This window comes from Balaenoptera musculus, chromosome 20 (genome assembly GCF_009873245.2).
Source record: "Balaenoptera musculus isolate JJ_BM4_2016_0621 chromosome 20, mBalMus1.pri.v3, whole genome shotgun sequence".
NCBI classification, from domain to species: Eukaryota; Metazoa; Chordata; class Mammalia; order Artiodactyla; family Balaenopteridae; genus Balaenoptera; species Balaenoptera musculus.
The window spans coordinates 18307325-18331055 of record NC_045804.1 but is presented as its reverse complement, the minus strand read 5'-3'; the positions used below and the strand labels follow the sequence as shown (position 1 = coordinate 18331055).

The following is a 23731-nucleotide window of genomic DNA, read 5'->3' as shown; positions in this document are numbered from 1 at the left end:
TGCGAATGACCCGCGCGGAGCATCGCCGCTCATTTCCTTGCCTGCGCCTCCCGGGCCCCCCGCTTGCGAGCGGGGACCCTGACCGGAACCGTTTTCTCTTGCGGAGCCTTAGGGCAGTGCTTCTAGAAGCGCGGTGCGGACACATCTCGTCGCCTAGGGAGCTTGTTTTTTTTATCGGATTCGCGCCTGGCCCAGGCCTACACATTACATTCTTATGGGTGGGGCACAGGTATCTGCGTTTTCAATATGCAGGGTATTTCGGGTATGTTGTGCATTTTGATCTGTGAACTACTATTCCAAGTGCTTAAAGAAATGTTCATTGACCATCCCCCCCACCCCCATCCCTTCCCAAGGCTCCCACGGATGGCACTCCCCCTCCCTTTCCCTTCAGTAAAGCCAGACAAAGCAGGGTCTCTTTGGATGTTTTTTTTTTTTTTGTAAAACATTCTTTTATTAAAAGAACAAGTGCTGTTTACGAACTGCCCTTCGTACAAATAACATCCGTTATACAAAGATACAAGATCCGGGTTATGCACAATTCCAGGCTTGGAGGTGGCAGGGGAGGGGCATTGCCTTTTGGGTTGAGGATATAAAGGAGGCTTTAGAAAGAATGAAAAAGGAGCCCCTGGGTTTACAAACTGTAGCTTCCCCTCCCTGCTCCCCTAGGAAGGGTCTGCTACATTGAGACAGGCTGGGGCGGAAAGGGGGGGGGGGGACAGGCGGGGAGCCAGGGTTTGGGTCTCCAGTCCCACCACCTAAGTCCCAAGTTGGGCTGAAGGACGTGACCAAAGGGCAATGAAGGCACCCCCTCAGTCCCCAACTTTTCAGTAGATCAAGTCAAAGTGGTTGGGAGCCAGACACACTTTTAATCTGGTTTGATGTGACCGGAGGGAGCCAGGGTACTATGCCCCACTTTCCTGCAAACTCCCAACTGAAGTGACCTTAATCCCTCCAGGCACCTCTCCCCAGGAAATAAACTGGGATAAAGGAGAACTGGAAGCAAGCTGCCTACCCTTAACTCTGGCCCACCACACACCAAGGAAGATGCTGGAAGCTGGCAGGGGGAGCCTGTGCCTTTGAAAACTTGTCTGCATTTCCAGTTTGGGAAAGGGCCGTGTGGAGAAGGTGACCCTTTCTCAGAGCTGGCTCTTTCTCTTTCCCAGGCTCTGGCTCCCTTCCTAGGAGTACTTCCCTAGAACTCAGCACAGGAGTGGGCAGGGGTGCTCTCATCGGCCTCAAGGGAAGGGCGCCTGGAGGCAGCAATAGACCTAGGAGTCTGAGGGGAAAAACTCATAAACAAATCGGAAAAACTTAGAGAAGAAAAGGCAACCTTTAAAGTGTCATTGTCTCTGGAGAGGATCCATCAGCTCTGAGCTAAGACAGTGCTTCACAGATACCCCCCACCCCGGCACAGCCCTGCACTCACACCACGCGTCTCACACACACAGGGACAGACGGACAGCCACAAGGAGGCAGTGCAGTGGGACAGGAGAGCCGAGGACCGGGAGGCCAAGGTCCTGAGGGCTGGTCCTGGCTCTGCCCCTGAGCCCCTGCCCCTCCTAGGCTTGGAGCTATCATCTGTGAAGCAAGGAGCTGGCTCAAAAGACACCTAAAGACAGGTCTCTTCCAGCTCTGACATTCGCGCACTAGTTGTGACCTCAAGGCCAGACAGCGGCTCTGCATGCACACTGCAGTCACACCTCTGCGCTGAGGGGGATGACATACTAAGCGCCACTCTGCATTTTCAAACTCCACTTCCGCCCTGCAAACCACATCCTTCCCCTCCCCTAGACAGAGCCATATATAAATCTGCATCCCTTTCTACTCCCCATCCAAATTCATCCTAGAGAAAGGGACTGAGGCTGGGAGCAGGGGTGTGTGTGTGTGTGGGGGGGGTGTCTCGGTAGCCGTACCCCTTGCACTGGGACCCCACTCCGTCCTGAAGCGCTCCAGACCTTTCCTATTATAAAGCTCCCTCGAAAGAGGAAATGCACCACGGCTCTCACGTCCCCCTGCCCCAAACTGAGGCACAGCACCAACCCATACCCAGCCTGGGGTCCCTTCTTCAAATCTAACCTGCCTACCTGCCACTGCACCCCAGCCTGGGGAAAGTCAGAAAACAGAGACTCTTGGAGATGAGAACCCCAGACTCTCGGGTGCTGGAGGGAAGGGGAGGTCTTGGTTCCAGTGCACTAAGTCATTTGGACCTCTCACTCTCTGCCACAGCGGCCTTGGGATGGATTGACTTCCCTCACTGTCCAGAACAGAAGCTGACTTTGGCTGTAAGTGGGCCGGCCTTGGGCAAGGGTGTGGGTGTGAATGAGCAACTCTTCTAAGAATCTCTGAAGGTTATTTTTCTTTTCAGTGGTTTGGGGGCAGGGAGTTAGACAGCTTAATAGATGAAGATGAATAAAATGCTGAATTCTATCATTTCTTTCTAACTGATATTTAGCGTTAATAAAAAGTGAGTATTTCTGAGGTCATCACAACTGCCGCCCCCCTCCCCCCCAAGCCCTTGCAAGTGCCTAAGAAATTGCCTCTGAAGGATTCCCACCCACCCCCTCCATTATCAGCTCCCTAACATCTTACAAAGTCTTATCAACAGGAATATTAATATTATTTTCAGTATCAGAAAAAAACCAGTTGAGCAGCACAGGCAAAAATATATCTGCACTACGTTTCTGTCATTGCCAAAAATATACACATCTTCTTTTCTTTATTTAAAAAACAAAACAAAACCAACAACAACAAAAACCCAAACAGAAACACACACACACACAAATCCACACATGCAAAGAGACTGACTAGACGTGGTCATCAGGGAAGCTGGCCACGCTCCTCCTGGCTCCGACCCCAGTGCACCCGACACAGACACAGGCTTCAACCTCGCCCCTCTCCTGGCTGTCCCACCGGCCCTCAACCTTGGCCACCAGAGGCTCTGGGCAAGTGGGGACTCTTTAAGGTGAGAATTGCCCACTACACCCCAGGGAAATAGCTGGTGGGTGAAGGGACAGTTGTAGGTCAGCGTAAGCTTAAGTCTCCCCTGGTGGGTGGGGGTGGAGTGCAGGAAGGCAGGCTGGCTAATCCTGGGAGGAAGGTTTCACTAAAAGAAGTGGCACTTAACCCCCCTTGCCTCGTCCGCCAATCCCTGGGGCTCCCCTTTGCCAGGGAAGCAGGACCAAGTATCAGTGGGGCAAGGGGAGCGCTGAGGGGGCACTGAGACCATGTGGAGTCTGGGGGAGGAAAGGCAGGATATTACCCTGATTCAAAGCCCCCAGCCCCCAGTTACTCTCCAATATTGGAGTACGGTTCTGGTTTTTGTTAACCATTCGGGCCCCAGAGAGGGACCAAAGTTGGTGAGGTGAGAGGGTGCAAACAAGACCTGGGAGCGCCCCTCTGATACTGCCTCATCAGAGCACTGCTCCTATCCCTGCCCTCGGCTGCCCGGGCTCCAGGGGTAGACAGACAGACAGACGGACAGACACACGCACACGCATACACGCTCTCTGAGTCAGGCAGCTCCATCTCCCCACCCTCGGCACTCCTAAATCCAATAGTGCAAACAAGGGGCAGGGGATCGAGGGGGCTGGGCCACCCACCCCCTGCCTTCCCCCAGCCCATCACTGGGGCCCACCCCCCAGAGGTAGGGAGGCTTGGGCCAAATTTGATGCCATCCTACCCCTTCTTCGGCCCCCTAGTCTGTGGGCTTTTACAAGCTCAGCTTGTGACCCTTGTCGGGGGCAGGGGAAGGGGCCCAGCGAGAAACAGTCCCAGGAAGCCCTCTTGCCATCTACCCAAGTTGGGAAGAAACTGCAGGTCAAGTAGGGCCACCCCTTCTTCCATAAAAGACTTCCGCACAGAGGCAGGCCCAGGGCCTAGCCCCCCACTTATCCCACTCAAGTGCTAATCCATTTTACGTGGCGGGTTCAACCAACCCCCCACTTATGCCATGGCCCACTTTGCTCTCTGGGGAACCTCAAAACATTCGCTGAGAGTGGGGGCTCCTAGGCGGGCTTGGAGCCTGTCCTCCTTCTGAGCCCCTCACAAAGGGGCCAGTGCAGAGGGGGAGGGGGGCCAGATGGAAGGGGCTCCCCTCGCGGTCTCAGTCCTCGGCACCGGGAACACCCCACACTCCCCAGGCCTCAGCACATGCTCTGGGCCGGGGCTCTCCAGTGTCTGGGTACAGGTGCCCGCTCCAGGCTGGGACCCCTCAAACCAGGATCTGCCCCTCCACTTGGGGGGTCAGCAGGAGCCTGGGTGGATTTAGCCTTTTTCCTGGTTGGCTGAGGCTCCTTTGTCAGCAGTCTGGAAAAAGAGGAAGGAAGACTGGGGCTTTGGGAGGTGTCTGGTCCTAACACCCAGTTGAGAATAGCTTCCTGGGTCAAGAAAGCTGATGTTGGGTGCAGTAAGGGTCTGGGCTTTGGCGGCGGCACACCAGGGTCACCTTGTGTGTGTGTGTGTTTGGGGGAGTTGCCCTGCATAGGGCACCCAGCTAAGCAGGCATGTGCCAGCCGAGGGCAGCACACGGGCTCTGGCCCTTTGCCCTCAGAAGAAGAAGGGAGGGCCTTTCTTGAAATGGCCCACCCAGAGCATCATCTTCTTCTAAATGGTCCAATCAGAGAGGAAACAGCCTTTCCTAATGGGTCTCCCCAGAGGAACGCCGTTTTCTAATTGGTCCTTTCGCTATTAGCCCATGTGCAAAGTGTATCTTTCTTGGATCTGCAGGAGGGCACCCATGTGCTGGAAGAGGCCCTGGGGTCTAGAGCAGGGCACTCTGCTGCCCTAGGGGTCGCTTCCTTCCTCCTTCTGATGATGCATCTGATGATGGACCTTCTAATGCTCCCTCGCTGCCCATCCAGGAGAAGGGAGACAGGACAGTCCCTCTGCCCCACTCCCAGCCCCTCCCCCAAGCCGGACCCCTTACTCACCCCTCCTTTGGGGCCACTGCCACTGCCATCCGCCCCCGACAGGCTGAGGAAGGGGTTGGTCTGGGCAGTGAGGACTGGAGGTCCGCCTGCTGCCGCTACTGCTGCAGCCGCAGCTGCTGCGGCCATGAGACTTGTGTTGTTGCCGAGCGAGGGAGCCACCAGGGCTCCGGCGGGCAGCAGAGGTGGGGCAGATGCTGTGGGCAGCAGGCCAGGAGTGCCCGCGGACAGCAGCGGGGTGGAGCTCCCGGCCAGCAGGCTGGCCATGGGCAACTGGGAGCCCCCGGCCATCTGCAGCCGCTGCAGCTCCCGCTTCTGCTGGATCTGCTGGATCATCTGGTAGACAACAGTCTGGTGTTCCTGCAAGGGGGCCAGATTGCTTACTGGCCAGTGGTCTCTAGGGTCATCTTGCCCTCATTGGCCTGGGCCCCATCCTATCACACTAGGACCATGAGGCAAAAGACCTGGGAGACAGTCAAGGTTCCATCTCTAACTCCCTCCTCTGGGTCTCAGTCTCCCCATCCAGACAAGAAAGTGGTTGCACACCGTCAGCGTTTGTCAGCCGGGCCACTACCGGCCAAGTGCAGGGGGTTTAACATCCCTGGCCCCACCCCCCCTCACTAAATCAATTCCTCAGTTGCTATGACAACCACAAATGTCCCCAGGGATGGTATGACCCCAAGTTGAGAAACACTGAATGAGGTCAATAGTTTTCAACTCCCCTCTTTTTCATTTGTTTTTTCCCTTAAGAGTCATTTATTTTTGCTTTGAATAGGCAAAGCATTTTCAGTGTTCCAAAACCCAAAGTGATTTATTAAGGCTTATCTTCAGAAATCTTGCTTTTACCCCTGCTGCCATCTGGCCTCTGTAGATAACCAATTGAATTGGTTTCTTATGTATCTTTCTCATGTTTCTTTATATGAAAATGAATATTTTTCTATTTTTTCAACTCCCTCCTTTTTAAAAGGAGGAATTCCTTTCCTCCAAAGGAATTCTTAGCAGAACTCAACACACAAGAAAGACCTAAAAGGGGCTGCTCTGGTTGAAGCGGTGTCTGTCACCTGCTCGGCCACCTCTCTACGCAGACCCTGAGGTTCCCCACTGAAGAGCCTTGGGGCTGGAATTGGAAACGCTCAGTAACTGAGGACTCACCACCCTCCAGATCCTCTCGCTAGGATGTGATCTGGGGCCACTACAGCATCCCTTCCCCAGTGACCAGGGCCCCCCCCCGAGAGGAACCCTTATGCCCTCTGACCCCACATGACCCTTGGGACAATCTCCACCCAGCCTGGGGCTGCCCTCCCTGGACTGGCCCAGACCGCTCTGAGAGGGCCCTTCCAGCAGAGCTGGGGGAGGGGAGGCGGCCCAGGCAGGGAGGGGCATTACCGGGGTCAGCTGTGGGGATGCCAGGAGCTGCTGGAGCTGCTGGAGCTGCTGCTCTTGCTGCTGCAGGAGGTGTCGCTGCTGCTCGGTGAGGCTGAGGCAGGGGGACAAATCACAGACCATGGGAAGGGACAGCGGAACCCTCCTCGCCTGCTCCCCTAACTTCCCAGACTCCCTCAGACCCAGGTGGGGAGAGGCAGGGATGTGCGATGTTAGAGGACTAGAGCAAAACGGACTGAGCTCAGAGAGGACAGTGGGAGGGAGGCACGTCAGAGGGAAGAACTTTCCCAGAAGGAAAACCTAGGCTAGCTAGGGTACAAGGCATAAACAGACGACTTTGTCCCTGGAGAGCTACCATCCGGAGGGCACTCACATCTAACATCTAAGGAGAACCTGGGGTGACTAGATTCTAGACCCTGTAAGATCAGAGGACAGCTTTCCTTCTGAGGAACTGTGGGTGTTTGGGGGGATTCCCTCCCAGAGCCAGCCTCCCCCTTCCCTTCCCCAGACTGAGCTCTCCCTCACCTGTTGAGACAACCTGGCAGCTGCAGCGCGGGGGCCCCGCCAGCCTGGCTCAAGCCCGCGGGGTTGGGGGCGGCAGCCCCATTCAACCCCCCCAGGAGCCCATTGAGGGGCAGGGCCCCGCTGCCCGCCAGCCCCCCCAGCAGCCCCTCAGCCATGGGCATAGCCCCCAGCCCCGCTGCCCCGGGTGCCCGGCCTAGCCCATTCTGTGGCTGGGGCGGGAGCGGGGCAGGGCCCCCAGGCAGGGCCAGGGGCAGAGTAGCAGGGCTCTGCTGGAGCAGGGGCAGCGGTGGGGGCGTGCTGTGGAAGGACAGCGACGAGCTGCTGCGGCTTGGGCAGCCTGAGTGTGGGTCCTGGGGAGGGAGGGGGAAGGGAGGGGTCAGAGGAGCAGGGGGCCAGCATGACCTTTCTGGCCCCCCGGCCCGGCACCCATCAGCATTCTCACAGAGCACAGCCACACCCCCCTTCCCCCAGGCAGAGCCACCCAGGAAGAAGCAAGGCCCGGGATAAAGGCTAAGAATCCAAACAGTCTTCACAAGTCACTTCCTAGGGGCCCAGCACCCCTCATGATGCTTGTTTAACACTGAACAGTGATGACGGTAGTGACCACCTGGTGAACCAGACCCAGGGTTCAGTGCCTGACCTGTACTAACTCGTTACTGCCTTTTTATGGGTGAAACCACTGGTTCTTAGGCGACAGGCTAAACAACTCTGCAGGCAGCTGGAGTGAAAGATTCAGGCTCAAATCCCATGTCGACAATTTAATGGCTTGAGTGGCTTCTCTGTTTTAGTTTCCTCACTCATAACATGGGGGTAAGAGGAGAACCTATTCCATACAATTATTGTGAAAACGAAACACACAAACCCTTTAAAAGTCTCAGCACGGACATGACAAAGGGCAAATATGCAATTAATGTCAGTTACTATTATGATTATTGTTGCCCAAGTCACACATTTAGAAAGTAGCAGGGAGAACAAGAACCCACTTTGTTTGATTTCCAGAACAACCACAATATAACAATAGCAACTGCTCCCCCAACCGCCAGCAATTACACGGGGATTATTTTGTGTGTAGCTACAACAAACTATAATAAACTCTTCACAAACACTTCTCAAAGAGGCCTTCCCTAACCACCTTATATTCAGAGAAGAATTCCACCCTCCATTCTTTCTCATAGCCCTCAAATTATTTCCATCTTAGCACTTTTCCTGATTTGTAATTATTGATTTTCTTGGATTGAGCCTGTCTCTAGGAGCAAGGCTGTCCGATTTGCTCACTCATTGCTTAGCCAATGCCCGGAGCTAAGTAGGCACCTCATAATTATTACTTATTTAATGAAGGAATGAATGGGTCAGTCAACCAATTACTCAGCCAATCACTCCATTGTCCAGCCTCCAATAGCCGCAAGGTAGAGATGCAACTAGAAGGCCCTTGCACCTCCCCACTCCTGCCCTTCCCTGGTGCCCCTCCCCGTGGCGCCCACCTCGGAAGACGTGGACAGCGAGTTGTCCAGGCCCAGACTGTTCTTCCCCGGAGGGCTCTTGCTGGTGCTCAAGGAATCGCTGCTGCCGGCTGAGGGAGGGGGATCACGGAAGGAGGTCAGGGGCTGGAGTCAGGGCCAGTTCCAACCGCACAGCAGAGGCCCCCATCCCCGGGCTGGGTGGGATTCCCCTTACCTTGGGGAGGCAGGCCATAGGGCCCAGGGACAGGGCCGTTGGTGGCAGGCAGGGCGGCAGGCAGGGCGGCGAAGGGCACAGAGAGTTGCACGTTGAGAATCTGCAGTCGCTCTTTCTTGGCCGTAAGGCTCAGGATCTGCTCCTGAAGCCTCTGGTTTTCCTTCTGCAGTGCATGCAGCGCCTTCAGCATCTCCACGACTGCAGACAAAATGCGAGAGAGCCTGAGCCCCGCGGGCCTGGAAAGGCTGGGGGCGGGGCCAGGTGACCGGGGGCGGGGCCTGGAGGGCGGGGCCTGACGGAGTAAATCGGACTGAGACCTAGCAGAGAATGCGCCGGGTAGCGAGGGACTCAGGTGAGTCCTGGGGAGCCAGAGGTGTGAGGACCACGGGTGGGGCCTGAGGCTTGGGGTGGAGGCCAAGTGCTTGGGAGGGAAGGGGCGGGCGGAAGTTGGGGCTTAGTAAAATAAGGGCCAGGAGGTTGCGAGGGCCAAAAGCCCTGCGAAGAGGGGGCAGGCCCAGGAGCAGGACCCAGCGAGGGTTAAAGGCAAGGCCCTCGGTTGGCCAGAGTTAAGGCAGGGGCGGGGCCGCAGGCGGAACCTTAAAGACGTTTGGGGACCTGGGAAAGGTGACCGAGTCTGCGGGTGTCCTAGGACAGGTCACCCAGCCCGACGTCACCCCTTCTCACTGTTGACTCCGGCCTCGCCATCGCCCTGCTTCTCCAGCAGCTGCTCCATGTTAGTCGTTCCGGGGGCCGCTGGGTCCAACTGGCCGCCCCCGCAGGGTGCTGTCTGGTCGAAGAGTGCTGGGAGACTGCTGATGGGGGACCTGGGGTCAGAAGGGAAAACCGAGCTCAGGCTTACCTCACTCCCCCACTCCAGTCTCCCTGCCCTCCTCCTCCCGCCTTAGGGGTTTCAGTCATCCCCTCTGGATCCCACCCTCTCCCCCGTGCCCGCCTCTCCGCCCTCTCCTCCTTGACAGTCCCTCCGCCCTGCTCCCAGCCCCTCCCCCAAGCCGGCACTCTCTCCCTCACATGGAAGACAGACTCTCCTGGGGGGAGGTCCCCCGACATCGGAAGCTGCAGTCCTCCAGGTCTGGCTCTTGGAAGGAGAAGGGGGGCAGGGATCAGCGAGGAAGAGGTGCCGTCGGCCTCACAGTCCCCGCCTGGGAAGTGGGTGCGGGATCTGGGACCTTACCGCAGACCCCTTTCCCCACGATCTCCCAACCCCAGATAGCCAGTTCTAGTTCTTAAGGCGCTGGAAGCCCTGGCTTGGAAACCCAGCGCCGTGGGAGGCAAAGCCATGAGATCTCCTCCCTTCCTCCTTCTCTAGGCAGAAAGGCTCCTGCAGCTTGGCTACTTTCAGATCTACCTCCCAACTTTTTTCCTGGAAAACTTACAACTTCAGAGTCATAGAAACTTGGGGCCTACACAGTCCTGAGTTGAACTTGGATATGATACTTACTTGCTGTGTGACCTTGGGCTTGAAACTAAGTGTTAATCTGAACGGTGTAGCTGCCATGCAGCAAGGCCTTAATTACTGTAGCTATTATAATCAGTTTTGTATGACTTTTATGTTAATAAACTAAAAAATTAGACGTCAAAACCCTCTGTTGGGCCACTGAATTCCACTTTGCGTTTTGGAAAAATAGTCACCTACTCTGTAGGGTTCTTAATTCTGGAATCAGATTCGGCCCCCTTAAGGCTTACCTGAACTGGTAAGCCCCGCCCTCCAGCCGGCCAGGTGGTACCTCTGCACCAATCTGCTCTCTGGGGCTGGGTTGACTCTCCAGGGAGACGGAGGGGCACTTGTGATCCGCCCCCTTAACTCCTAAATACCCAGAGAGCCTGTTGTCCAGCTGGTGGGATCTCAGTAAACTCTGATCCCAAGAACTCACTAAGAGGCCAGCAGGGAGCTAGGCTACAGCGGTAGGAGAACTAGGCTTGGAGCCAGGGTACCAGAATTTCAGCTGCTGCTCTGCCTTTCCCTACCCCAACTGCCTTGAGCAAGTCATTCATCTCTCTGCCTTTTTGTTTTGTGAGATGGAGCAGTATTAATTCTGCCCTGTCCTGTCCCGCCTCCTCACGGGGGTTTTAATGTGAAAGTGTAGGTTTGTTGTGTGTGGAATGTTTTTTTGCAGGGTGGGCAATGGCCAGAGGGTGGGGGCAGCCAGAAAGCCCTCCCATCCTTTCTGGGGTGACAAGCAGGTGACAGGTGCCCCTCAGGCCTTTGGGAAGAAAGGGGAATGGGGTCAGAGACTCACATACCTGTGTGGCTGCTCTCGGCTTGGGTGAGGAGGGGGTTAACGGCACCCATGGGGGTTCCAAAGATGTGGGTAGAAGGGAGACTAAAGGTGGAGCCAGCCAGAGAAAACACCTGAGGGAAAGGAGGTAGAGTCCAGCCTGGTGGTTATTCTTGGATCTAGAGCACAACTGTGTGCACCGGGGTGGAGGGGACCAGGTGTGCTGGGGAGGAGAGAGGACCAGAGAGAGGGAGAAGTTCTGGTGGTGATCAAGCCCAATCTCTCAAATTCCCATGGAAAGCTGCGGTCCTCAGCAGGCTGTCCCCCACCTGCCCAGGGATGGCGGAGCCCAGGAGTAAGGCCTCACCTGAGTGGTGGAGATAGAAGCAGAGGAGGAAGGGAGGGTGCTGGTGAATGGGGAGCGGCTGAGGCGGGGCAAGGCCGAGGTCCCTGGGGGCCCCAGAAGGCTGGAGGAGAGGGGGGTGCTGCAGACAGCCCGCAGCATTCCACCACCGTGGGAGATGGGGTCCTTATTACTGGTGTAGATGCCTACAGGCACAAGACAGACACAGAGGGAAGCTTAGAGTCACCACTCCCCCACGCCCCACCTTAGTCAGGTGGCTGGAGCAGCCTCTCCCCAAGGAGAACACTCCCCTGGATGTGGCCACACACCAGTCTCACCCTCTTGCTGCAAAGATGTCACTTCTTGCTTGGGTGACATCTGCTTGCCATGCCTGCTTATTCCACTGCCCTGCTAAAGCCTGGAGAATTCCCAGTTTTTCTAATTCCCCAACCCAAACTTGGTTAAGTCCTGTTGGCAAGCTCTCCCGCTACAACCATGCAGAAAATGGGTATGGGGGAGTGTCTCAGAGGTGACTGTCATCTGCATCCTTTGTCTTTTGGAGCAGTTTCTATCACATTTCCTTCTAACTGCATGTTTGTGCCTCTGTCCCCTCACTAGACTGGCTGGGCCCTGAGATACCCTCCATCCCCAAGGGTCACTAACCTGCCCCCAGCAGGGGGGACTCCAGGCTCAGGCTGGGCAGGCTCCCGGAAGGCCCAAAGGTACGGGAGGCCAGACCACCCAGGCCAGAGCTGACAAGGGAACCTCCGGAGAAGGGTGAGGCAGCAGTGGCGGTAAAGCCAGCCAGCTGGGCACCGGGCAGGGAGGGAAGGGCCGGGCCCCCGGTGCCCTCCTTGTTGCGGCTGCCCTTGGGACGGCCTGGCCCGTGTCGGCTCCTCTTGCTGGCTTTGTGCTTCTTCTCCTTCAGGCCTGTCTCGGGGGTCTCCTCAGCAGGCACGGGGGCGGCGCTCAGTGTGGGCATCCGCTTGTGGGTGCCTGCTGAGGCCCCGGACCCCGAGACGTGGGGTGACTTATAGTCCCCCGGGGACGGGGCCCGGGCCCGGCCCGAGCTGGAGGTGGTGGTGGAGAAGCGCATGATGGGCCCAAAGCCAGAGAAGACCACCTTCTGCTCAAAGAGGTCAGCCTTGGGGGGCTCGGGGGCTGAGGGAGAGGGAGGAGCCGAAGGGGGGTGTGCTGTGGGCTTGGAGTACTTGTCCTCCTCTGGCTGCTCCAGCTTGGGGAATGCAGAGAAGTCGGGGGAGCTCTGCAGGGACGAAACTACAGAGAGGGAAACGGAATTACAGCTGGACCCCAGATCCCCTGCCTCCCTCCCGCTCCCAGTGTGCACTAGTAGAGAGAGCTCTGGTCAGGGGATGGGGAAGCTGAGTTTCCTGTCCCAGCTCTGCCACTGTCTCTGTGTCCTGGGACGAGTGTCCCCGCCCTCCAGCTTCCCCACCTGTGATAAAGTAGGAGGAGAATAACTCCCACCCTAGTGACCTCACTCGATGACTACAGAGATTACAGGAGATTAGAGTTGGTGCTTTCAAAATGGTACCTGACAGCATAAGTGCAGGGGATAATGAACATGGTTATGGGGGTTGGAGAGGTGAGCCCTGAGGGAGACCAGAGGCGAGTTCCACCTCGAGAGGAGAGGGCTGAGGGGAGGGTGTGGAGAGGAGTCACTTGGTGGAGATTCCCCCCACCCCAACCAATTTAGGAAGCAAATGAGACGCAAACCAACATAAAAAGGCCCTTAGTAGAAAAGCTCAGGGCCAAAGACTGTCCCGCTCCCAGCCTCCTCCAGGATGCCCACACTCACCTGCAGGCTGGAAGGGGCCCCCAGAGGAGGAGGAAGAGGAGGAGGAAGAAGAGGAGGAGGCGGAGGTAAAGCTGCTCACACCTTTCCCACTGCTCAGCTTCTTCCCCTTGTGACTCAGGCCATGGCTGGAAGACTTTTTCCCCTTTGAGTCCCTGCTGCTTTCAGAAGTCTCCTGAGTGCTGGCCTCGTGGTGGGAGGAGGAGGGAGCTGAGGAGGAGACCTGAGGGGAGGAGGAGAGGAAGGCTCGAGGCCAGCTCCCAGGGTCTGGGCTCACCCTGACTTGGGAGTGGAGCAGGAGGACACAGGACCTAGGGCTCTACTGGGAGAGCCCAGAGTCAGCTTCAGGAAGGATTTTCGGGCAAGGGGATAGTGGCAGGAGCTCCTAGACCAGGGAGATGGGGAGGCAGCTCTGTAACTTCTGGGTGTGAAGAGTTGGGAGCTCTGAACCCAAGAAACTGTCTGTCCTTCACCTCGGGCAGGCGAGAGATGAAAACAGTCCCAGAGCCTGTACTGATGCATGTTATCTTCTTAGTCACTCATTTAAGAAATACTTAGGCCTAAGAGGGCTGGACTTGTGCTGGGAAGTGGTGTACGCAGGGAAGAGGAACTCCACGGAGAATGGGCTGCTCTGGCCCCACTCCTGGGCCCCCCAGTCACCACCACTCCCTCCATGCTCACCCCCAGATGCAGCCACCTGGCTGACAGCCCGCTCCCTGGCCACCCCATGCCCTTCCTAGACAACCTGCGCTTCCATGCCCAGCCCTCTGCCCGGAAAGCCTAGCCTTCCTCTTCCTGGGAAACATCTTCTCCTTCAAAATCCAGCTCGGGAGCCCCCTCTTCCGTGAAGTCACCCTATAGCTACCTGGGGTGGAACAAATCTTTCTGTCCTCTTATTTCCAGGGTATCGTGTACCCACCCACATCAGCCATCGGGTGCCACATTGTACTGCAAGATACAGTCCCCCATGTCTGAGGGCGGCAGCAGTGGCTGGAAGAGCGGGGTCTCTGGGGTCTGTGAGCCTGGTGGGTTCTGCCGTTTACCACCGTGTTATGTTGTGTGGTCTCTCAACCTCACCGAGCTTCCGTGTCCTTATGGGGCTAATTATGCCTATTTGGAGAATTACGAGGACCACAATGCCAGATACATAGTATGGGGTCGATAATGATGATGATTCTGATGGCACGGCTGCTAGTGATACACTGTAGAGACAGTGTCCTGTGGTGGTTAAGAGAACAGGCCTTCAAGCCCAACTGCCCGGGTTCAAATCTTGACTCCACCACTCCCTAGCTGTGTGCTTTTAAGCAAATTACTTAACTTCTCTGTGCCTCAGTTTCTTCATTTATTAAATGGAGTTAATAAAATACGTACTTCATTGGATTATTTTGAGGATTAAATGAGCAAATCCCCCAGGCATCCCCTCCATCCCCCTGTTCCAGAAGGGAGCCTGGCATGTGATGAGTGAGTTAGGGCTTTGTATTACTACCAGGGGTGGCTTTTCCTCCTGGTGGAGACCAGGTATTCAGTAAATGAACAAATGCCAGAGGGAGGATGGATGGGAGAATGAGAGCCACCCTGTGCTGCCCCTTCCTGGGCGGAGCCCTGGTCTCTTGTCTTTTTCTTTGTTCTTTTCAACAGCTGGAGTTCTGAAGGGAGCCAGATGTGGTTATGAGAGCAAGGGAGGAGAGGGCCCAGGGGGAGGGGTGGCTGAAATGCTGGGGTGGGTGGAGGGGGATGGGCAGAATGCTCCAACACATCCAAAGGGATGCCCGGCCACTGGGATAACTCCTAGATCTCTGGCCCTCTCTTTCCCACTGCCTGCAAACCCCAGGGAAAGACCAGAGGGCGCAGACGTCAAGCTTTTCCAGGTGAGCCCTGGGCAGCAGGGAGGGGAGAGGGTTACTGGGACAGTTGCCACAGCAACATCACCCTGGAAACCTGATACCTGAGCCTCCTGCTAAGATGCCCAGAGCTCTGCCAACCTCCTGAGGCCAGTGGAGGTGAATGGGGCAATAATGGTGACAGGAGGAGGCAGTGTCTCCAGGCCCCTGTTCTCCTTCCATGGGGAGGATGGGCTGGAAGGAGGGGCAGGGAGGGCTGCTCTGGCTTGGATTAGCCATTCCCTGGCCTCGGGTAGGGCCTGCTGGTTGCTTATCCAGATGTTGCCAGTTTCTGGAGTCAGGCCTGACATGCCATGCCCCTACCGGGAAGGTGGGATCAGTGGGGGTTTCAGGGTGTGGTCCACAGGCCTGCCCCGCAAGCCACCAAGGGCCGCACTTTCAGTCCCTCCAGCCCGCATGGAGCGGGCTTTCGGTTAGGCGACAGCCTCTGGGCAGCCTCCTGATGTGGAGGAGGGATAAAGTGAAGGGGTCCTCTCTGCCTCTCTCTGGGGAAATGGGCCCCAGAAAATCAGAGAAACACCATGAATACTGTACCTGCAGACAGGAGCCCAGTGCTGAGGCCCTCTGTCTGGACAGAGGCAGATGTGAACATCTGGCAGCCAGCAGGCAGGGTGGTGCCCCCCACCCCACCCCTACTCTCCTGGTTGGTCAGTGACTGGTGGGGCTGAGGAGCAGAGGCCCCTCCTGGGCTAGAACAGGAGTAGAGGGGGGCGGGGTGGGGAGCAGAGGCACATTAACCTGAAGCTGCGGAGGTTCCCAGGGGTGCTCACCCCGACCCCTCACCCCGTGCCTCCCTCCCGCTGCTGTGGCCATCCCTCCTGGGTGTAGGCAGCAGTACCTTGTCAGCAGTGGGGACCACAGGTGGGGTGAGGATGCTGGGGGGTGACTCAGGCCGCTTCTTGTGCTTCTGTTTAAGGCGTTCTTTGTCCTTTCGACTCTGGGGAGGAAGAAGGGACCGGAACTGATGTTGCGGAACAGTCTGGGTCAGGATAAACACAGCACAGGCATGTGGGGAGTGGGGTCCTTTCAAGGACGAGGCTTTGTGGGCACCATCTCCCCCTATGGAGGGACTGGGGGACTTTGGCGGGACAGGAGTGGCCCAGGCAGGTTCCTCTGAGAGCCGACAGCCCTTCCCCCTCCCCCTCACTGCCTGCTAAAAATAGCCTGTCCCATTATCATGCCAGTGACACAGAGCACCACTCATGTGAGCACATACCCGGGACACGGAGCTGTGCGGAGGGACGGGAGCCGGGCACACTGTGACGTGTGGCGGGGACGCAGGCATGTGCACTTACAAACTGGACCGACACATGGCTAGACTGTGGCGTGTGTGCAAATGTTGGGGACACTGTCGTGTCCTGGGGAGGACACGGAGGGACCACACAGCTACAAAGAGCCCCAGGGAAGCCAAGCCTTCACCTCACCCTCCGTGACCCTCACATGTCACTTCCTCAGTCCCCTCTCTGCCCTCAGTGGCCTCAGAGGAAGGAAGGGGGTAGGCCCTATGGCCTTCCGGATACCTGTGGTGGCTTCTTGAAAGAAACAGTTGTTTGTGAGTGGGCAGGAGGGTTAGAGGGAGAAGACTTTTACCTTCTTCTGGCCCCTCTCGTGGTGGGAAGGGTGCTTCTCCTGCTGCGTGGATGGCGAGGCCGACCTGCTCCTCCGGCCAGCGATGAAGCCGCTACCGCCTCCCCCTGTGCCTCCCCCTCCTCCGCTGCCTGCCCCGCTCGTGTGCCGGGATGTCTTCTGGGGAGAGAACCGAGAGGAACTGCCACGCCCTCCTCTCACTAGCCTAGGGAAAGGTTCCTGAAGATCAGGGACCCCCGCCCCCGCCCTGCCTGTCACTAAGAGGACCCTGTGTCCTTAATGATACTCTGCTCAACGGAAGTGCGTTCCCTAGACTGGAATCCTAGTTTCCCCACTGGCTTGTCCAGTGCACAAGATTCAGCAGCAACGGAGGCCCAGAAGAGGTGGGGCGTCTCGGCCCAGCAAGGCACGGATGGAGGTAGGCCTCTCACTCTCCGCCCACCTCTTTTCATGGTGCCCTCTTGGCCCCTCTCAGGCCCTGGGCCACGGCCCACCATCACCTCCTTCCCTGGGGTGGAGGACATGCGGGACAGCCCTCATGGGAGCCCCTGCTCCCCTGTACTCCATACCCCATCCTCTCCTCCAGACACTTTGCTCCAGCCATCACCCCTTCTCCTTTGTTCCTGGCCCTCCACCAAACACAGTGGTTCCTTTTGTCCCAAAGGACCTGCTGCCCTTAAGAAGCGGTGGGGAGTAAACGTCCATAAGAAAAACCCAAACAACCCTTGTGCTGCCACTCCTCCCAGCCAGGGCCTTGGACTCCCCACTGCCTGGGCTGATGGCCTCACCTGTCCTAGGCTTATAGCTGTTCCCTCTAAGGTCACCCACTACCTCCAACTGTCAAATCCAAGGACTAATTTCAGGCCTCGTCTGACCCCATCCCTCCCCAGCGGTGGGCACTGCTTCTACTCTGCTGAGCTCTAAACTCCCCCACCTCATGGTTCTCTTCACACCTGAGCCCCCTACCTGATGGGCACCCAGGGATTCCAGCCCCAGCCTTATACACCTGGGGCTGCCACTACCACCCTGCCCGGGGGCCTCACAGCCACCAAATCTGAACATCCCCACTTGGCACCTCCTATGAACCAAACCGAGCTCCCTACCTTGTTGATATCAAACCCTGCACCTAGATGACCCTATGACTTATGATCCAAAGTAGGACACTTCTGAAAATGAAAGGGGGAGCTATTAATAATTATACCAGGGCAAAAGGCACAAACTGGGACTCTCCGGGGCAGACCAGGACATATGCTAGCCCTATAGAAGCCTACTGCACCACCTGTTCACATCACCCTCAGGTGCTCAAGCCCCATCCACCCAGCACTGAGAACCTGGATCCTATGTGCCACCCTCAACTCCTCCTTCTCAGCTACCCCGACATGTAGGCAAGTCTCTCTAGAAATGGTTCTAGAACCCAGCTTCATCCCTCCATGCCCCCCTTCTCACAGCTGTCTCCCAGCCACTGCCCTGGCCCTTCAGATCTGGCTTCACAGTGGCTGCCAGGGTAATCTTCCTGAAACACAAATCTGATCATGTTACCCTCTTGCTTTCAAGCAGCGTTACAAGCCTGTGGCCTGGGGGTAAGGTCCAAGCTGCCTTCCCAGTCAGGCCACAGCATACCTCTCCAGGACACCCCACAGCTTCTGGAAACGCACGTCTCTCCACAAACATGGATTAGCACCCCTTCTCCCACCTCTCCTTGGGCCCGTGAACCTGGGGCAGAAGCAAGTCCAGCTCTGGCCCTGCTTGAGCTTTTTCGCCTCATCTCCTGCCTTGTCCCTACCACACACCCTGTTCTGCTGCTTATGAATGCTCTTTCTCATCTCGGGACTTTATCCATGCCAGTCCCTCTGCCTGGGATTCCTTTCTCTCTGTCTTTGCTTAGCAGGCTCCTGAGAAGCTTCAGACTGTCTGTTCTGAATCCCACACACCAGCTGTGAGGTAAATAACATAATCTTAGTGGGTCTTAGCTTACTCATCCATAAAAACGGGGAAATGCAGTACACCTAGTTCTTAGGGTTTTGGGGAAGATCACAACAAAAAAACACACGTAAAGAGATTAGTACAGAGGCTGGGACACAGCAGGCCCCACAAATGTTGGCTCAGCTTAAATGCTGCCTCTTCCTTGAAGCCTCCCAGCCTCTGACAGGCAGGGCCTGAGCTCCGTCCTCTGGATGGACTGCCTGGTTGAGCTCTGATTCACACCCCTCAGCCGTGCTTCAATTATTCCTCATCCAGTGGTGAGCTCCTCAAGGGCAGGGACATAGTGCCTCCACGTCTGTCCTCCCAGCACCAGGCACTGTCTGGCCTGGAGCCCATACCCTCTAAAACCATGGCTGACTGACCCACTCATGCCCAGATGAAACTCACCATTTTGCTGAAGTGGTATTTGCAATAGCCACAGTACTTGACGTTGTCGACCTCCAGCACTTCCTCCTCACACAGCAGGCCTGCCATTTGGGCACTAACCAAGAGAGGTCAGCCTGAGAAGGGTGTGGCCACAAACCAGATCAGCCACCTCCCTTGCACCCTCCTAGATCCCTGCTGGGGTGAAGCCAAGATCACCCGAGGAAAGCACTGCCATCATCTCCAAAGAGACAGCAGCTAGGATGAACCTATTTGGCAGCCATCCATGGCAAACCTCGGAGCGGGTTGGTACAGCTGGCTAGAGAACCCTGTGGGGTGGGTGCAGGGCAGGCGGGGCTCTCACCAGGTGACATGGAAAGCTTGTCGACATCCGTGGCGGTTACAGGTCATGCAAGCTCCTGAGGCTGCCTTGCTCTCCCGGCCCTGCTCCTCACAGATGTAACATGTCTGCAGGATACAGTACAATCGTGCCCTCCTCCCTTCCCCCTGAGGGATCCTTTGGTCTCCCCCCTCAATTCCACCCTCTCCACATGATCCTAGGTCAGGGCTATCCAACAGCACTTTTGGTGTTGATGGAACTGTTCTGTACTGCACTGTCCGATACAGCAGTCACAAAGCACACAGGCTACTGAGCACTGGAAATGTGGCTAGTGTGACTGAGGAACTGAATTTTAAGTTCTATTTAATTTTAATTAATTTACATAACCACATGTGGCCAGTGGCTACTATACTGGACAGTGCAGTCCTTGGATAGTGAGCCCTATAAGGCCAGGGACTGTGTCTGCCTTCCTCACTGGTGAGCTCAACCCCACCTCTGGGCCTTTGCACATGCTATTCCTTCTGCCTGGTACCTGGAACTCTCCCCCCTCATCAAGGATGGCTCCTTCTCATCCCCCAGGTCTCAACCAAAATGTCTCTTTCCTTGACTACTTTATCTAAAGTAAGGCCCGCCCCCGCCTCCCGCAGGGTATCCTTTATTTCAGTACCTTGTTTGTTTTCTTTACAGCACTTAACACAAGTTGCACTTATTTTATTTGCCTGTTTATTGATATCTATAGTCTTCCCACACAGAAGTGTGAGTTCCGTGGGGCAGGGAGCACACCTGTCTTGATCAATCTAAACACTGTGTGTCTAGCATCTTGCCCCAGTTTTGGCACATAGTAGGCATTCGGTAAAATGTGCTCAGTGAATGAATAAGTGAACTGCTCGCTAAGGTCTACCTTCAGGCAGTACTTCTACAAGGGAGCCTACTATTTCACTTGAGTTCCAGAGCACGAGCCTGAATCTATCAGTGGAAAGTGCCTACCCACCTCCTGAGTTCCCCGAAAGTGTAGGTTGGACAGAATCAAATTACACTGGATGAAGAAAGGGCTGGAGGGACCCAAGAATGGTTGGCTAGGGAAGGGACTGGTATGGGGCACGGTAGGGGCCGCTGACCTTGTTGAAGCGATCATGAGGCACGTACTGCAGCACGATGGGCTCCATGGTGAGCACGTTGGCAAACTGCACCTCAGGGATGTAGAGGGCACACACCACGTGGGCCCAGCCTGGGGCAGTGTGGGGCTGGCCTCAGCTGCGATGGCGAGCCCAAGACCCCCACCTCTCACAACCCCATACTGCAGATGGTCCCCTCCTCCATGGCCTTCCCATCAGACTCCACTGCCAGCCAGGGAAGGGAAGGGAAACCAGCCTCTGCATTCCACCCCCGCCCACAGACCACTCCTGCCTTCCCAGACCCTGCTCAGGGGGCCTTGCTGACCTCAACAGATGAGCCCTGGGGCTCAGCACCCCTCTCACCTCCATTGTCAGTCCTCTTCAATGCCCCATCTTTGTGTGGGCACAGCTCACACCTCTGCCAATAAAAGGGGGCACAGGGGTTTGGGGGGTGGGCTTTCCCAAAGGGGGTGGGGGATCTGCTGAGCTGGGCCCTCCCTGAACACATTCAGAGGGCCCCAGGATGTAATGATAAGATGTCTAAGGAGGAACTGGTGGGGGTACAGAGAAAACAGGATTGACCACGAGTGATAATTGTTGAAGACGGGAGATCCACATCAACATGAGGCTCATTATAGCATTCCCTCTACTTTTGTACAGGTTGGAAACCTTCCATAATAAAAGGCTCAAACAAACAAGCAAACAAAAATAAAAGGCCCGGCGCCTGAGGTGACGCAGAGTGAGGGATAAGCTGAGGGAGAGATGGGGTTGGTGACAGGTGTGCAGGAAACAGGAAATCCTGTGTGACAGTCCCACCCCAGCCTCAGCCTCAGAGTCCCATAGCTCGGTGGGGAGGGGGGGGATCCTCAGGTGTATAGGAGGGGAGAGAGGAGTCTCAAACTCACCACCCTGGCTGCTCGCTCCTGAGATTCACATTTCCTGCAGAACCAGGGTCCTGTTGGCACCTGGACGATGCCATAGCAAGCTGGGGATGAGGGAGGAGAATCACCAAGCAAATCTGTCACCAGTGGCTGTTCCCAGAATAACTGGGGGAAGGGGGTGACTCTAAGGAACTAGGCCAGGGGGCTGTTCCCAGCCTGGGGGGCACTCACTAGACAGCAGGACCACAAGGAATGCCCAACAGCACGCAGCCAGCTTTCAACCACATAACCAAGTCCTCCAAGCAGAGGTGGGACGTCTGAGTCCTTGACCTTAAACTTCTAGAAGATCCTCCCCTCATGCCCTTTCTGTACCCAGCTTTCTGTTTCCCAGCTCCTGCCAGGACCAGTCCTCATCATCAGGAAGAGAAAATCAGAGGAACAACATTTACGATAGACAAACGTGTTTTGTTGTTATTGGGGGGGGGGGCATTTCTTAAAGGGCCAGTAATGGAAGAGGCGGGGAAGTCGGGGGTCTAGGGAGCTCATCTTCTGCCACTAACTATAATAGGTACAGCTCAAAAGTCAAGGCCGAGGGCAGGTGCAGTGCAGGTAACCAATAGGAGAGTGGCGGGAAGACCCGACAGCGACAGGATTAAGGGCTGTCCCAGGAAGGGCGTGGGGGGGGGCAGCTGGCTGTGCCAGACAGGCGGGAGATGCCAGTCTGCGCCCTCGGCAAGATTCCTCAAGGAGTTAACTCCCGAACCATGTGCTGCTGGGGGAAACTCCAAACCTCCCTCTTCTCGATTCCCGGCCCCCTGCGCAACCTCTCTCCTATCCGCAACTCTTCCCCGGAGGATTTTAGGAGTCCCCTCTCCCCTGGGACCCTTCTCCTCCCTTCCCAATTCCGCTCCTCCCAGTATCCGGAAGCAGGAGGGGAGGATGACCCCCCCCCTTGACCTCTCCCTCCGAGAGCCGGGACCAAAATAACCGGGCGGGAGGGGACACCTCGCAGGTAAACATTCTCCAAGCAGCCCCGACACTGGCGGTGTGGGGCGCGGAGAGTGCACTCATTGGCCCCTAGACTGTCCCCAAACTCCCTCAACTTGGGGTGGGGGGCGCGGGACTGGAACAATAGGCAAGAAAACAATGCCTGACCCGGTCCTCCAGGACCGGGCGGGGGCAGCCCCCCGACTCCTCCCTTCTCTTCAGGTGGGGTGGGGGAGGGGCGCCCGAGCCCCGGGAGGTCTCCAGAGGGCGCGGCCGGGGGCTCCCTGCCCACGCCGCCCCCTGGGTCCCTCCGCCCCCCCGCGGGCCACCCCCGTACCTTGGTGGACAGCCACGCTACACGCGTGCCCATCACAGTAGACCAGCGGATTCTCGGCCCAGCCCCTCTCGTCCGAACATACGCAGCAGCCTCCTACCATCTCCTTCATACTCCCATGAGCTCCCTCCGGGGCTGGGGCGGGGGGCCGGCCGGCGGGGGTCGGGGGTCAGGGGGGGAGGGAGGGAGCGGGGGGCCGCGCGCCTCCTCGCTCCCTCCTCCTCCTCCTCCGCCGCCGCCGCTTCTTTTCTTTGCCTCCTCCTTCTTCCTCCTCGGCGTCCTCCTCCTCCTCCTCCTCGCTCGCTCTGTCTGGCCGCCCCCCCCGCCGTGCTCTCGCCCTCATGCCCCGACGGGCCCCCCCCCCCCCAACAATGAGACCCGCGCGCCGGGCTCGCCCCCTCCGCGCCGCACGCCCAGCTACCAGGGCCGCCCGGCCGCCGCGCAGCCCGGGCCCGGCGGGGGAGGTGCCGAGTGGCACATCGCGGGCGCCCGCCCGCCCCGCGCCGCCCGCTCACGCGCCGCCTCCCCGGCCCCCCTGCCCGGCCGCGGCAGCCATGGCCGCGCGCCTCCGCTTGCTCGCTCCCGGCCCGCCCGCCGCCCGCCGCCGGGTAAAGTCTTAGGTTCAGGGAACAAAGCCTGGCTTGGTAGGGAGCTTTTCGCTCGCTTGCTCGCTCTGCGCTCATTCTCCCTCTTCCTTTTTCTTTCTATGGCTCTCGGTTGGCGCTCCTGAGCCCTCCATCTGCCTGCCCTTTGGTCTCGGCCCCGGGTCTCCGATTCGCCAGCCCCTTCCGCCCAGGTCTTCGTCTCTGCGACTGTTCTTCAACCCCAAGGAAACTTGGAGGTGGAGATCAGGGGAAGGGGCGCTAGAAGCAGCGGGAGCGACGTGGGCTGCTCACCCCTCGGTGTGAGGGGGTCTTTTTGAGTGGCCGCTCGCGGGCTCTTCCCTTGGAGGTCTGCCTGGAGGGTAGACACTCTTACACGCAGACATTTGTTCATTCAACAAATATTTATTGAATGCTTACTATGTGCAGTCGTTGAGATAGAGCAGTGAACAAACGGGTGTTCCTGCCCTCGGGGAGCTTCCGGTCCAGCTCACAGGCACACACGTACGCACAGGGACTCAGACCCCTCAGAAGCACGCCGAGGCACCCACAGACACACAGACTCACTCAGCTTCATCCAGCCACACTACCGTACCCTCCCAGAGGGGCACACCCCAGGTCCAGCCATTCAGGCGCGCTTAGAGACCCACGCGAGTTAGAGAGCCACTACTGCGGAAGTGCTCACGAACAACACATTTACACTTGAGCTCGATACATGTACACAAACACAAAACA

General features: G+C 57.2%; 1 protein-coding gene across 5 annotated transcripts; it reads right to left on the bottom strand.

Annotated features, from left to right (window-relative positions):
- Positions 1–411: 411 nt before the first annotated feature.
- On the bottom strand, positions 412–22555 carry MLLT6 (MLLT6, PHD finger containing). Of its 5 annotated transcripts, none has more exons than XM_036836284.1 (20): positions 22398–22555; positions 21098–21177; positions 20556–20610; positions 20196–20305; positions 19102–19205; positions 18762–18855; positions 16395–16550; positions 15643–15741; positions 12907–13126; positions 11751–12365; positions 11112–11293; positions 10770–10878; positions 9537–9603; positions 9192–9331; positions 8508–8705; positions 8315–8403; positions 6834–7183; positions 6312–6402; positions 4929–5285; positions 412–4305 (listed from the first exon to the last, which is right to left on the bottom strand). In XM_036836284.1, the coding sequence occupies exons 1-20, from the start codon at positions 22504–22506 to the stop codon at positions 4264–4266; spliced, it is 3267 nt and encodes a 1088-aa protein (XP_036692179.1). In that variant the 5' UTR covers positions 22507–22555; the 3' UTR covers positions 412–4263. The 5 variants fall into 5 exon arrangements, with proteins under 5 accessions (XP_036692179.1, XP_036692181.1, XP_036692180.1 ...); XM_036836286.1 differs by having other exon boundaries at positions 12988–13126; XM_036836285.1 differs by having other exon boundaries at positions 16395–16547.
- Between the last annotated feature and the right edge of the window lie 1176 nt (positions 22556–23731).

Coding starts and splice junctions, on each gene's coding strand:
- MLLT6 (XM_036836284.1), bottom strand. CDS start 22,506: ATGAAGGAGATGGTAGGAGGCTGCTGCGTATGTTCGGACGAGAGGGGC. Junction 20,306..20,555: donor GAAGAGGACTGACAATGGAG/GTGAGAGGGGTG, acceptor ACACTGCCCCAG/GCTGGGCCCACGTGGTGTGT. Junction 7,184..8,314: donor CGCTGTCCACGTCTTCCGAG/GTGGGCGCCACG, acceptor CTCCCTCCCCAG/GACCCACACTCAGGCTGCCC.